This window comes from Pollachius pollachius, assembly GCF_949987615.1.
Source record: "Pollachius pollachius genome assembly, chromosome: 6".
Lineage (NCBI taxonomy): Eukaryota > Metazoa > Chordata > Actinopteri > Gadiformes > Gadidae > Pollachius > Pollachius pollachius.
The window spans coordinates 22,865,305-22,880,678 of NC_136939.1; the positions used below are offsets into that span (position 1 = coordinate 22,865,305).

At 48.9% G+C, this 15,374-nt stretch overlaps 1 protein-coding gene across 1 annotated transcript in view; it reads right to left on the reverse strand.

The window, feature by feature from the left end:
• Positions 1 to 4,788: 4,788 nt before the first annotated feature.
• ppm1e (protein phosphatase, Mg2+/Mn2+ dependent, 1E) overlaps positions 4,789 to 15,374 on the reverse strand; it is a gene marked incomplete at both ends in the record, with an annotated part of 46,338 nt that continues 35,752 nt past the window's right edge. The window contains 6 exons of the mRNA XM_079738178.1: positions 4,789 to 5,792; positions 6,018 to 6,111; positions 6,938 to 7,081; positions 8,140 to 8,328; positions 10,226 to 10,423; positions 12,592 to 12,676. Coding sequence (XP_079594304.1) covers positions 4,789 to 5,792; positions 6,018 to 6,111; positions 6,938 to 7,081; positions 8,140 to 8,328; positions 10,226 to 10,423; positions 12,592 to 12,676 — 1,714 coding nt within the window. The remainder of the gene's footprint in view (positions 5,793 to 6,017; positions 6,112 to 6,937; positions 7,082 to 8,139; positions 8,329 to 10,225; positions 10,424 to 12,591; positions 12,677 to 15,374) is intronic.

A 15,374-nucleotide genomic window follows, 5' to 3' on the forward strand; every position in this document is an offset into this window, starting at 1 on the left:
GTTCCTCTTGGGTAACATCCATCTAGCGGCTGTGGAGAAAAGAGGCATTAGCCGAAAGAGTTGCGCTAATCTTTATGTACATGATAAGTCACCATTTAAAGATACACATGTATATACTACATGACCATACAATGACTATACAGTTACTAAAAGTTTATATTTGTACCTTTTTTTTGTTTTGTTTACTTAGCTCACATTTTAGAGGAAGAGCCAATCATGGGTTTGTCTTCAGAGTATGACTGTGTGTGTGTGTGTGAGTGAGTCTACTAATGGCTTTGTCCTATGGCCTTGCGCAGACAGCTAGTCTCCAACACCTTCAATGCCTGCATAGATTTAAAGTGAAAAACCCCGTCTCAGTAGATGACCTGAGGTAGTTTGCTTTTAAATATATGCAGATATAACAAGCGAGCTATTGGCCACCCTCCCTCCAAACTGCAAAAAAAAAAAAGCAGGGGATAACCAGGGGTTGGTGTGAGGAAAGATGAGGGCCCACCGTGCAGCCATTGATTATTATAATTATTATAATTATCACACTGACTGCTTCTGTGTTGGAGCCGCACGATTAAGGGTTCTGAGGTTGGCGAGGGTAGAACACAAAATGGACGAGATAGAGAGCCATCAGTGAAGACAAACCCTGTGAGGAGCCTTTTCCACGCAAAGTTTCCAAAAGATTCATTATTGCTTACAGAAGAAAAAAGAAAAAAAAAAAACAAGATATTTTTGTGTACAGAGACACACAGTGCAGAGTCACGAAAGGCCCTGGATGTGAATTAGCAGGGATGGAGTACTGTGTTGATCGTCGTAAAGAGTGGACAGAATGGAGGGGGGGTTGTTTGGCTCTTAAAGAGTGCCTACATCCTAAACCTCAAGGACACCCCCATCTCTGGTGGAACAAAGATTATTACAGTTGCCAGAAGCAGCAAATAAAGTTTGGTTACATTTCCAGTATTGGATGCACGTTTCACCTTGGGAGATGGTGATTTCAATGGGTTTTGTTGACGGCTTTATGTATTATCATTATTGCTTACACAGTGACAGTTTGGCCTTGGAGCTCCACAGTGTATGTACACAATATACATAGAGTAAGTTTCAACATTAAGCCCTTCCATCGGGAAGGGTGTGTTTATTTTGTGATTCTGTGAGCACTGACATCCCCACCCACATACGTCCCGCCGCTGTGGTGTGCCTGACAGTGTCTGCCACATGCAAATACGATGTGGGGCCACTCATGAGGAATGCACACAAGTGATTAGAGTAGAACTAATTATAAGAAGACCCATAGAGAATAGAACAGGAATAACAATGTACACATAGCCTGGATTCAGCTTAGTCTGTAAATGTCATCTGCTCTTAAATGTGCGCACACACACAAAGGTCTTTAGAGTACCGTGAATTCACTTCCCTTGAGTTGGTTGGAGGCTTTTGTCAAACCCATCCTGGGGTAGTGTTAGGGGCTGTGGATGTGGTGGGCCCGGGACCTGTCATGTGTTTATACTAATGGTTGGTAACCCTTTTGTTTAATCATTGATTTAAATGTAACCTTAAAGTGTAATTCAGGAGAAAATTTAACCCAGGGTCTTTTTCGGCATGAAGACCCATGAAATAAGCCCTCCAGACACTTTTTTTCATTGATAATCGAGTATAAAGCTTGCCCGTGAATGCCCGGAGCAACAGCCCAAATGGCTTCCATGTTAATGGCTAGGGGCAGTGTGAACTCTTCCCAATAGACATTTTTTAACCACTAATATTGCTCAAAATAGCACCAAACCTCTGCAGTAGTATGAATAGGGTCCCTACACATAAATCAAAGCATCAACAACTTAGTTAGCGTACCAGGAGTTTATTAAAAAAGACAGTTTTCCAAGTCTGTGCCTTACTGGTAGGTCAATGTATCCAGGAAGTCCACAAGTCGATTACCGGTTACCGTAAATAATTAATAGAGGCGCCAAAAAATTTAAAACAGCCAAGTTTTAAGAGGGGAGATTGTTAAGTAAAAGGTTGGGGCGCCTCTATTATATTATTTATGGTAGCTGGTAATCGACTTGTGTGGACTTCCTGGAAACATGGACCTACCGGTAAGGCAGACTTGAAGAAAAAGTGTCTTGGAGGGCACGCCAGACACACATTTTATGGTTCTTCATGCCGAAAAAGACCCTGGGTTAAATTTTCGCCGGAATTACACTTGAAGGGTAAACTCGTGGAGGTTTTTATTTTTTTAATCTTTAACTTGTCATGGATGATAATAGGATCAGTCAGCCCAGATTGTATCCATTGAGTTTTCGTCTTAGACTAAACTCTTCCAGACGTCAGGCGTTCCGTTATCTACCAGGTAAAGTCATGTGTCCCAATCCCAATTCATATTCAAGAAATATTGTTCAGAAGTTGCGGCCCTATCCAAATTACGTGTGATTTAGGAGATTAAATAATATACCCTAATATCAGTGTAATGGGGGAGGAAGGGGGGGCTGTCTCTCACCCCTGAGAGAAACCTGAGCTCCCAGAAAGAAGATTTGTGAGGTCTCTTACATTCTAGCAAATATTTAATTCTCAACACTTCATTTCCATTCATTCCAATGCTAACCGCTATCCTCTACTTCCTAACGATGATATGCGTTAAAATGTAAAATAAATATACAATAAATATTTAATTAGAGTTTGAAAGGGAACAACCCCCATCTAAGATCCATTATACCCCAAACGTGTAAATTGTTCAATGATTTCAATCCCTGGACCGATGTCCGGATGTTCTGAAGTCGTGCTTTGACGCGTCCATTCCGAACACGTCTCTGGACTGAGCCCCACCATGGAGAGAAGCAATCAATATCAGTTATCTTTGCACACTGCTTATAAACTATTACAGCTGAAGGAAGCCTGCTCTCTATTTGGCCGTTTAGATTAATGTTGACATGAGTGTGTTTCGGGCATTGGCTTACATACAGTAATTTGGTAAATCTGATAATTATACTTGTGACAAATCTAAATATGGATCCAGCTGTTTGAGAATACAGAGACAAAGTAATAATCTTGAAGAATGGCAAACTGACATTGACCTTTCAAAAGAGAATCCCTTTAAAACAACCCGGTTGTCCTCGGGCTCGCAAATTAAGAGTTATGTTTCTGTGTCTGTAACTGGACTACATTCTCCCGAATCTAAACTTGATATTTTACTCGTTGGTTTGCCAAATACAGAGTAAAACCGTTCCAGTGTGCTCCCCTCGTCGTGAGGGCCATCCGACTCATCAGGCCTCCAGCCCTCCCCCAGGAATGGCTCCAGCCCCCCTGCTGGGAGAGGACTTGAGCGGCGGGCACACCATAATGGGGCTCTCTGCGAGGCCGGGGCCAGCCTGATCGAGGCTTTACTCATCTTGGAATGACCTCACACTGTTAAAACCTGCCACCTACATCCCATAGAGGAACAACTTTGAATTATAAACATGTTTGATAAAAGGACGATAGCGTACAAAAGGAGGTGATGGCACAGTGCGGTAGTTTGTCAGGGACGGCACAAGGACCCCTGTGGTCAGGTGGGATCAGTAGTCTGTTTCCAAAATCGATATTGACCATCCTGCTAGGTGTGTAAACACCGAGCATCATCTGGGCCAAGAGAGTGGAGGCACTGTTGACAGAGCCTGCTCGTCGCTAGCGGGCTAACATTCTGGCGTGCTTACATGCTAGCGGGCTAACGTGCTAGCCGGCAATACTTTCCTGTGTAAATCCTTGAGTAAAGTGTCTTGGTGGACATTTTTGGGATTAAAATCAGTGCTGTGAGCTGCTGTAGAGAAGATTATGGCTTTTCTTTAACATTTCACACTATAGGAGTTGTATTGACTTAGAGTGTTACCTTGCCCTGAATAGTAAAACACATCTTGGCTGTTTGTGCACTCGTCAAGTTGGAACGTCCACTTTATTTCCGTAAAGCCACCCAGCGTTATGTTTCAGTCACATGTCTGAAGGCACAGCTCCGCAGCGTTGTCTGAACTCTCGTGGCCCAGTGGACAAACGGTAACACAACTTTCACAGGGCACTTTGACACATATCAAGACAATTGAAAAGTACTCTTGCCTGATAGGCTGTCTCTAAACAAAAAGCTTAACACAGTAGGCGTGATTGATCAACTAGTCTACTCATGAGTCACTACGTGGTCTAACAAACACTATAAATAGATCATTTCTTTAAAATTATATTCCCCTTCTCTAACTCCGCTATCATGCTATTGTACAGCCCTACCCTATCTGGATTACACATCACTACATCTAGCCTTTCTTTAGATAAGTGACAGCTAATCTTATAATCCTGTGTAAAGCGCTTTTATCTATGGACATAGAGTGGGGGGCGTCATGGCAGCGTTCCTCTTCTGTGCGGGGCCCACGTGGAGAGCCCATCCTGGGTACAGGAACAACCAGTGGCTGGGTCTGCGGCTCTGGCCGGTGATCAGCACTTTCCATGAAGAGCGAAGGTTTTTTTTCTTATGCAGCGTCAATAACAACAATGAGCTGAGCATATTTCTTCTCTTTTTTTTTTTCCGATGATAAGAAAGCTTACAATTTGGGATTTTCTTTTGTTGTATGGTGCAAGAGTCCGACTCTCTTCTGGACAGGGACCCAATGTTCACGAAAACAGCAGCGCGCGCCACGACGGGCCACTGACAATCAAAGAGATGTTTGAAGGGCGTTCGAAGCGTAGGGGGTCTGGGTGAAAGCTTTCGTGAGTAAGTGGGGCGGGGGGGAGGCTGGAGGTAGCAGGGTGGGGGGGGGGGGGGGGGGGGGGGGTTCTTGGTGCAGCGCCTCTTCAGATGGGGGCGTCGTGTAAGTGAGGCCGGGCCACCCCGGGCCTCTGGTCGGGGCGGCGCTCGGGGGAGAGCAGACTACGGCAGGACCGCTGCAGATCGGACAACTCCCGCTGGGCCCCGGCCGCGGCCCTGCAGCCCCTCCGGGGGCCGACGCCCAGCCGCCTCCGGGTCTGCCTCCGGGGCTGGCCCAGCGGCCCCGCCCGGCGGCAGGGCAGCGGGTTCAACGAGGCCGGAGAGATGGGCTCCAGGCAGGCGGGGACGCAGGGCCGGGGTCCCGGCCGCGCCCTCGGGCCCGGGGGGCTCCCTTCCCGCCCGCGAGAGAAGCCCGCCTCCGATCCGAAGGCGGGCTCGCAACCGGTGAGGCCGGCCGGGGGCTGTCCGTCAGAGACCGGGGGTACGGAGGTCCGCCCGCCCCCTCCGGCCCCCGGGGCCTCCGGGCCCAGCAGGCTGAGGCTGGTTCTGTCCGTGAAGGAGTCCATGCGGTCCTCGTAGCCCAGGTCCGCGGGCGCCGAGCACTGCTGCAGGGGCCAGCCGCCGCGGCCTTTCCCCCCGACGTCCGCGTTGCTCCCTCCCTGGCCACCGCCCCGCTCGCCCCTCACCGAATCCCCCTCTTCCTGCTCCTCGTCCTCTTCCTCCTCCTCCTCCACCTCCGCCGCCGCCGCCTCCTCCGGCCCTTCCTCCGCCGCCGCCGCCGGCGCCTCCTCCTCCTCCTCCTCGGTGCTGCCGGCCGGCGGGTTCCGGGGGTCCCGGAGGAACACCACGATGACGGTGATGTTGTCGCTGGAGCCGGCGTCCCGGGCCGAGGCCACCAGCTTGTGGGCCACCATGCTGGTGTCGCCGGTGTTCTCCTGGAGGTGGTCGCTCACCACCCTCACCGCCTCGTCCGGGCTCACCGTGTCCCAGAAGCCGTCACAGGCCAGGATGAGGTAGTCCTCGGAGCCGTCGAGGGGGAAGACGCTGTGGTCGGGGTCGCCGCAGATGTACGGCTTGTGCTCTGCGTCACCTAGGGGTCACAGACTGTGAATCAGGCCGCCGCAGCGCTGGGTAGGCGCGCGCATGGCCCTGGCTCCGGCCACGAGAAGACACTCATGGTACGTCGGGGCAGTCGTCTAGACTGTTAATGCGGCAGTACTTTTAAGGGACGCACGTGGAATGTGAGGGTGTGTGGTGCTGCCTCCCAAATGTCAAACGTTTGTGGTGTAAGTAGTAGTAGAGAGTGGTACTTTACCTATGGCTCTGGATACCGACAAGCTGCCATTCACCCGCCATGTTCCAAACCAGATCACACAGCCGCCCAGAGCTTCTATCCTCAGTTTCTCGTCCTGCAGACCAGTGCATTCGGTTATCAAGAGATAGAAAGGTCCTCACAGGGAAACGTAGCACATATTAATTGATGCGCTTTCCTGAATGTGAGGTGTTTTATAAATATTGTTACTGGAAGCCCTCAGGCACGGAAATAATCGCAACTATATTGAGATGGTGCGTTGCCTTGCGGTGCGAAGGCGCATAAATACTTCCACCTTTTAACTGTGGGTACTGCCAGCCTATTTCCTCCTCCAAAGCCACAGATAGCCTCTGATGACTTATTGAGCTCGGGCTGGAGCGACACTTAGCGATGATATTATGATAATTTGCATCACTACTCACTCAGCCCCGACCCGCTGAAGGCTCGGCGGCTAATGACTTTGAGATAGCTATTCACCGGGGACCAAGCCGCAGAACCAACAACAACTCTCCAGAAACCCCTCCTTCTGCTCTCCTGCTGATTCCTCCCTGATGATTAGGGGTTCGCCCTAGCCCTTTAGAGGGCTCAGCGTTAGGGGGTGGGGGGGGAGGTCAGATACCGTGGCCTGTGAAGCCCTTTGTGACCACCATGATTAAGACCCATTCAGAAAAATGGACTTGCAGACCAAGTGGTGGCCGGTTGGGTTATGCACCCCCTCCATGACGTGGAGTTTCCCCAAACACAGGACTACCGTCGGACCAAAGGGTTGCTATGGCGATCATAAATATGTGACTAGAAACGAAAGTGATCCGCCCGGGTTGTTACATTGCAAAAATCGGTTTACTTGTACACTTAAAAATCAGTTTACTTGTACCCCCCCCTAAACCCCCGGTGGATGCGGGTGTGTGTGTGTGTGTTGGTACCTCGCGGTCTGGTTTGTGAGGCTTCATGAGCTCCACCGCCTGTCCCTTCTTCACCAGCATGACCTGCGAGTCCCCCAGCCAGGCCACGTACAGGGTCCGGCCCCGCAGGAAGGTCACCACGCCCGTGGTGCCGCAGCGCACCTTCTGTCAACACAACAACGCCGCCACGGCACAGCGTCAGCGCGGGTCTTCCAGTAGCTCAACGGCCAGGAGGAGACCGGCCTTAAGGCTGCACGCCGGGGGAACAGGGGCACTTCTTCTAGGGGAATCAATACAATTTGATCCGAGTGGGGGAAATAAAGCTTTTAGAAAAAAACAACACTCTAGACACCTTAGGTTCCATAAGAGGGGGTAGCGTTGTCGATTCCCCTTGCTATTCATGACAGGAGCAGGATTCCTACTGTCACAAGATTACTTTTAAATGAGTTAAAAGTTAATTTACTTTTATTCGTATTGCATTATCCGTGATGCCCACGGCCAAGTTCACAGTCACGTTTCACGGACTAAAAACATTACCCCTCCTGCTCCCGCCAGCTCTTGCCAAAAACGGTAGGCAGTAAACGTGGGCGGAGTCAGGAGGGAGAACCAATCAGTGGCCGCATCACCAGCCACACCCGGTGACACACCGGGTGCGGGATGGAACGTTTCCCAAAACCCAACTCACACGCTCAAGCCAACGGAAAACTCACACCGCCAATAGAAAACACTCTGGATGAGTGTGTTCTGCCAGATGTAGCAGACTGTTTACCTGGTAAATAAAATGTACCCTGTTTAAGATCTTACAATTTAATCAACTTGATAGAATATACTCACACAGAAACCAACACTTTGTAAGACCCGGACAGAAAAGGTTAGATTTTGGGGTTTACTTCCGGTATTGAAGGCCACTTTGGATAAAATAATCAACCAAATCATGCATTATCGAATCATTATTATTATTTTCCAATGGACAAAATTATACCAATGGACCGAATTATTTTGTTGAAACATAATTGAATAATACAATGTTCAAAAAGGATAATTAGTCTATTAAAAGTAACTAAGCTTAAACAGACCCAGATGGCAGTGGGGAAATGCATTCAAATTAGTGTTCACCGTGTAAAAACCAGAACAGAGAACCACACTCAAACAGATGCATAACTCTTCAGAGTATCAGATGAATATGACCCTATATCTCAGAAGGGTTAGAGCACTAGTCGGACCTCGCGCTTGGCCTTCTTGATGAAGCGCTCGTCGGTGGTCCTGAAGGCCCGGAACAGGGCCTCCACGGGGTCCTGCCTGAAGAACTCGTGGCGCACCAGGTTGACGTGCAGGTGGTTGGCCGCGTAGATCGCTGCGTCGAGGCCGCCGTGGCCGTCAAACACCGCGAAGAAGGCCTGCTCCTCCTGGTCCTGGGAGGGGGAAGAGGGGAGGGGGGAGGGGAGGAGAGAGGAGGGGAGGGGAGGAGGAGAGAGGAGGGGAGGAGGAGGAGGAGAGAGGAGGGGAGGAGGAGAGAGGAGGGGAGGGGAGGAGGAGAGGGGAGGGAGGGTGGGAGGAGAGGGGAGGGAGGGTGGGAGGAGAGGGGAGGGAGGGTGGGAGGAGAGAGGAGGGGAGGTTGGGAGGAGAGGGGAGGAGAGAGGAGGGGAGGGGAGGAAGAGGGGAGGGGGGGAGGGGAGGAGGAGAGAGGAGGGGAGGAAGAGGGGGGGGAGGAGAGAGGAGGGGAGGGGGAGAGGGGAGGGAGGGTGGGAGGAGAGGGGAGGGAGGGTGGGAGGAGAGAGGAGGGGAGGGTGGGAGGAGAGGGGAGGGGAGGAAGAGGGGAGGGGGGGAGGGGAGGAGGAGAGAGGAGGGGAGGAAGAGGGGGGGGAGGAGAGAGGAGGGGAGGGGAGGAGGAGAGGGGAGGGAGGGTGGGAGGAGAGAGGAGGGGAGGGTGGGAGGAGAGGGGAGGGGAGGAGGAGAGAGGAGGGGAGGGGAGGAAGAGGGGAGGGGGGGAGGGGAGGAGGAGAGAGGAGGGGAGGAAGGGGGGGGGAGGAGAGAGGAGGGGAGGGGGGAGGAGAGAGGAGGGGATGGGAGGGGGGAAGGAGGTCAGTAATGTAAAATCAAATAAACTCCTAGCCATCTTTCATAAACCTTCACCCGACTGTCCTCATAGATCAATGGACGCATTCGGATTCCATTTGCATTCTTCTGATAATGAAATGCATCGGGAAATCCCCTCGATGGCCTTGAACAAACGAGCCATTCTGCAACGCTGCATGACCATGAATAACGTCTTTAAAGAAGGGTGTGATATCCAACTGTTGACCCCCTGAGGCGGTGCTACTGCTCGTCAGCCGGCGTAGCTTCCTGTAGCACGCAACGGGACGGCCGCAGATATCGGAGCCCGCTGAATTATAAAGCAGTTATATGAAGATCTTCGCGCTTGGGACAAAATCCCAGGGCTCTGCTGCCGGGGTCCCTGAGCGCTGTTTGTCATCATGTCCCCCGCCGAAGGAGGAGACATCCTAATGGGAAGCTCCCAGCACTAAGGATGTGGTTGTAGACCTGCTATAAGACACAGCACAATGTCTCAAACCCACTGACTCATCAGAGGGAACAGATTTTCGTTTTCATTACCGTGAGGTGAAGCGAGTTCAAATATAGGTAAAGAATATAATCAACAAGCACACCATTGTTTTTGTGTCACGTCAACAGTTCAAAGGCATTTGAGACGTGTTGTGTTTTCAGACGGTTGCCATATTGATTGGTCACTCATCGGGATTACGTGAGCTTCATCCCGTTCTTCCTTGTCCACATCCCAGCTCCGGGCTTTCCCACAACGGTCTACATCAGGGGTTCCCAACCTTTTCGGTTCCAAGGGCCGGCATATTCATAAAAAAGATTGGAGGACCGGTAGTCAATTGTAATGCCTAATTTTAAGACGCGTTATTTTTAAACAAAGGATGTAGCTTTTTTTTTAAGACGGTTTATGTGTCATAATCACAACAATTAAAGCAACAGCAATGAAATGCCTGAGTCTAAGGCGCCCTTCAACAATGCAATAATACAAAATAATACAATTCAAAAGCGGAACACAAGAAGAGTCAGCTGAGGCTTAAATAAACATTAAAAGAGTATAAACACTGGTCTAGATAATAGTCCAACAGGCATATCCTTGTATCACAAATCGTTGTCTCGTTTTGTTCAACACAAACAGAAACGCAAGTTGCTGTTTGTGTTGAACAAAACGAGACAACGATTTGTCTCGTTTTCTTTGTCTCGTTTTCTGTGTGTCTGAGATCTGTGTGTGTGTGTGTTGTTCATCCAGCAGACCTGGATGTTGAAGAGGGTGTTGAAGTCGGGGATGATGACATGCTTGTCCTCCATCTTGCGCCGCATGTTCTTGATGGCGTGGATGGAGGTCTCGTAGTAAGGCGAGGGGCGCCGGCGGTACGGGAAGTCCTTCATCCACGCGTCGCACACCTCAAACAGCCTGTTGAACACCAGCCGCGCCAGCTGTACCGAGTCCAGCTCTGGGACGCACACAGCACAAACATCATCATTATGGTGCTCAGGACACCATAGGTAGATGTATGCACACACAGAAAAGCAGACACACGGTGCATGCGCACCTATGTACACACACACACACACACAACAACGTGCCCACACGCACACACACTAGGGCTGCTCGATTATGGGAAAAATCATAATCACGATTATTTCGGTCAATATGGATGAACATGTTGTATTTATTCAGCATGTCTCTCCCAAAAAACTATTTGTAACTGAGAACTTTGAAATTTGCACTTAAAAAAATACACAAAATGGTCAAAAAGAAAAATGTTCAAATTTAAAATAATATACAGATATGTATCCAGCTGTTCTGCACTTTCTATAAAACATTTAATAAAAAAGAATAATCGAAAACTCGATTCTATTAGTTTTGTGATCGTTTGACGCTAAAATCGAAATCTAGATCGAAATTTGATTAATCGTCCAACACACACACACGCACGCACGCGCACACACACACACTCACACACACACACACACACACACACACACACACACACACACAGACACACACACACACTCCAATGTGCCCGTATACAGACATGCCGTTACACACACACACACACACACACACGTTGACAACATGGCCTGTCAACGTGCACACACAAAACCACGGCTACGGCGTTGTGTAGACGACGCGGCCCAACGGCCTGTGTACGGAATGAAGACATCCCATCGTCCACATGAGAGACGCGTGATCATCAGCAGCACACATGAAGGACGCGTGGAATTCGACCAATAGCACGGCACAATACTGGTGTGCTTCAAGCACCATCTGTGCATGATCTCTGTGTCTCGCTCCTACGCTCTCTCTCTCTCACACACACAAGCTCACACATGCAAGATTACACACGCGCACGCTCACACTGCTCTTCAGCCAGTCAGACCCAGCTGACGTGCTCATTGCGTCTGTGTTCTTGTGTCCTTTTTATTCTAGCCTCCACCATTTGGCAAATGTACGCTTCCTGTTATTGACAGTTGATACGAAGCTGATATTGAATTCAATGTGGGGAAGAATAAACAGAATAACCAGCCCACAATGCAGAAAGCAGTCGCCCACCTACACAGGAGATAATTGCCGGCTTAGATCAAACCACCTCCTGCACTTTATTCTAACAGCATTCATTGAAACACCTTCAGGTTGGTCCAGGTTTGTTTCTCGTCTCAAATTCTGCCATTATATCCAAACATCGTCTCTGGGAGCCGGTGAGCACGTTCCTAACGGACAACCTCTCCAGTGGCCATAATAAAACACCAGCTTTAAGGACAATTATTGCACACAGAAAAAAATTTACTTTGTTACCAGACAATATTGACCGTGGGTGTTTACACAGAGGAGGGATTAAATGGAACATGAAGAAAATTTTGGCCGTGCTGTTAGTATGAAGGTAGTTGACAAAACTGACGTTCAACAAAGTATGACAAAAATTTTAGACGTGTCCACAAACACACCCACAGATAGGGGGGTGTTTTCATTCATTCGCTCACTCTTTCTTTCTCTCGCTCTCTCTCTCTCTCCATCCCCCTCTCTCTCTATCTTCTTGCCTCTCAATCTCATTGTTAACCCCAGTAAACATCAACTGACTCTTTCTACCATAAAAAAACAAGACTACTCACATCCTTGCCTTCAACAAACGATCGCTTTTTTGAACCATTTATAGTATACAACTTAACGTAGACATCTCTAAACTTTACACATTAACTCATCAAATGCCAGACACAACCTAAACATAAACAACATTTATACTACAAGGCCCAATAATGACCATACGTTCATATACACCTGATCATCTCACCACAACACCGTTTCATACCCTTCTGGTTTGTAGTGTGTGTGTGTGTTTATGGCTGTGGGTGTGTTTGTGGACGCGTGTGTGAGTTTTGTCATACTTTGTTGAACATCAGTGTCGTAACGTCTCAGCAGATGATTCAGTGCAACACACATGCAAACACTGATTCATGTGAAGAGACAAGACGTCTCTATCTTAGTCCCAAGCACGGCACACAAACACACACACACACACACACACACACACACACACACACAGAGCAAGGAGCTCACGTGGCAGGTAGGGAGGGGGTGGGGGGGCGTCCTCCTCAAGCTCCTCCTCCTCAGGCTTGACGAAGGTCAGGGTGGTGAGGTAGTTCTGAAGGACGCTGTCGGCCGTGGACCGGGCCAGGGCGGAGGCAAGGGAGCAGGGACAGTTACTGTGGAGAGAGAGAGAGACATTAGGAACCAGGGAGAGAGAGAGAGAGAGAGAGAGAGAGAGAGAGAGACATTAGGAACCAGGGAGAGAGAGAGAGAGAGAGAGAGAGAGAGAGAGAGGAGAGAGAGAGACATTAGGAACCAGGGAGAGAGAGAGAGAGAGAGAGAGAGAGAGAGACATTAGGAACCAGGGAGAGAAAGAGAGAGAGAGAGAGAGAGAGACATTAGGAACCAGGGAGAGAGAGAGAGAGAGAGAGAGAGAGAGAGACATTAGGAACCAGGGAGAGAAAGAGAGAGAGACATTAGGAACCAGGGAGAGAGAGAGAGAGAGAGAGAGAGACATTAGGAACCAGGGAGAGAAAGAGAGAGAGAGAGAGAGAGAGACATTAGGAACCAGGGAGAGAAAGAGAGAGAGAGACATTAGGAACCAGGGAGAAAGAGAGAGCGACAGCGAGAGAGAAGAGAGGAGAGAGACATAAGAAACAGGGAGAGAGAGAGACATTTGGAACCATCGAGAGAGACATTAGGAACCAGGGAAAGAGAGTCATTAATGACCAGGGAGAGAGGCATTAAGAACCAGGAAGAGAGAGAGATATTCAGAACCAGAGTGAAAAATACATTAAGAACCAGGGAGAGAGGGAGAGAGAGAGAGAGAGAGAGAGAGAGAGAAAGACATTAAGGAACAGGGAGAGAGAGACATTAAGAACTAGAGACAAAGAGAAAGAGAGAGAAAGAGGCTGCACACATACTGCCCGCAGAAGTAAGTTGAAACCTAAACCCTCTTTCTGCTGCACCGTCCAAAATACCAAGACACAAGAAAATATTGACTTCCTAAATTCAATCAACAAAAGTCACAATTGGAATCCCTATCAGACAGTGAGTAAATGAAGTATATTCTATGGGGGGGAACTAAAATGCTGCTTGTTTGCAGCAAGATACGTCCTCACCTGTCATATGCTCAGGGACAACCAGGGAACTCCTCAAAACTACCTTTCTTGATGTACTACGACTGGTTTCATCATCGTTGTATTACTGTTCTATCATCACTGCATTATTGTCTTTGACTTTTGGATTTTGTACCACTACTTATATTATTTTTATTTATTTGTTATATATTTAAATGCAATTTAGAAAGAGAGAGAAAATAATCTACAGGGAGAGAGAGAGAGAGAGAGAGAGATGCATTATGAACATTTACTATGGAGAGAGATAGAGAGAGAGAAAGAAAGGATAAAGAAAGAGAGAGACAGAGAGCGAGAGTATAAGGGAAAAAGAGAGAGAGATAAATTAAGGACTAGGGACACATCAGTGATTGTGTGTGCGTGTGTGTGTGTGCGTGGGTAGTGTGTGCTGAACCATTGTGTGTGTAGATATATTGGTCTCTGTAATCCAGATTAAAGTCAACACATGTCTCAGTCATTGTCCATCCATTGAGGTTTGCCGTCTCTTTTCTGATCTCTGGGTTTAAATGAGGCCATGCTTTACAGACTCCCCACCAGGGGCACGCAGCTCAATCAAGAGGAGGCTTCCTAAATAGGTGGCCAATATAGGTGAGATGGCTGCCTAGGACTGTCCCCTTAGGAAGCATAGGAAGCATCCTCACTAGGTACCTAGAATGGTCCACATTTAGGTTCTTCAGTCGATGGGGGATATCGACAGAGGATACAAGGACCAACCAGAATTGTCCCTCTCGCCTCCTTCATTTGTCGATCTACGGTTAGGGTTAGTCGCTTCAAGACCAACAATTTGGCCGACAGCTTGCGTTTGTGACTTTGATGTGACAGCAAACACGCGTGCGCCCAACCATACGCGAGGCGGTCTCTCTTCGAGAAACACTTTCATAAAGTAGCCACTTCAGAGCCTCAGCCCTCTAGGTGTTGGGAGGTTACAGGACGCCTCTTCGCCGGAGAAACAGCCCTAGTCTCCAGAGGTCGACGTGAGCCCATTTAATCTGCCCTGAATCAAAGTGCTGGGGGAGGAGAGGCCGGCTCCACATAGCGCTCCTGGTTGCGTAAGCCCGCGTCGCGGGGTGAGTGGCGGCGCTGACCCCAGAGCTCTTAGAGAATTACAAATGGCGGGGGTGTTCCCCTGGAGAGAGCGGCCCTGCAGAGTGCTGCGACTCCCCCCCCCCCCCCCCCCCCCCCATTGTATTGAATGAAGGTAGACGACAGCCATAGATCTCAAACAGAAAGCACGTACGAATGACAAATATAGCGTTAGTGTTAATCAAAAAGAAGTTTATAAGAGTGTTATGCAGGAGGAATAAAAATGCCAGCAGGCGTGCAGCAGCAGAACAGACGGCCGGTCTGTGGCCTCGGAGAGATGGAACAGGAATAATTGCATGGAAGAGGAGAAGAGGACTTAAATGGATGTATGGGAGACGTGAGGCGGTGCCTCTCTTGGCCGCTGATGGCCCGGTGACAGATGGACCTGGGATTAAGTGTTACCCCAATAAGGGTCGTGCCACATCGTGAAAGACGGGGGCATCAATCAGACACATCCTTTAAAGGGTAATTCTGGTGTAAAATGGATTTGGGATATGTTTTGTATGATAACGAGTTGAAACGTTCGTTTAGGATCACAAAAACCGCATAGCCTATAGACGCATTCTTCAGTTGGCTGTTTTTAGCAGATTCTATCAAAACGCTATAAACTTGGAACGATGGGGGCACTGGTTATGGTAAAAAGTAAATCGCTATT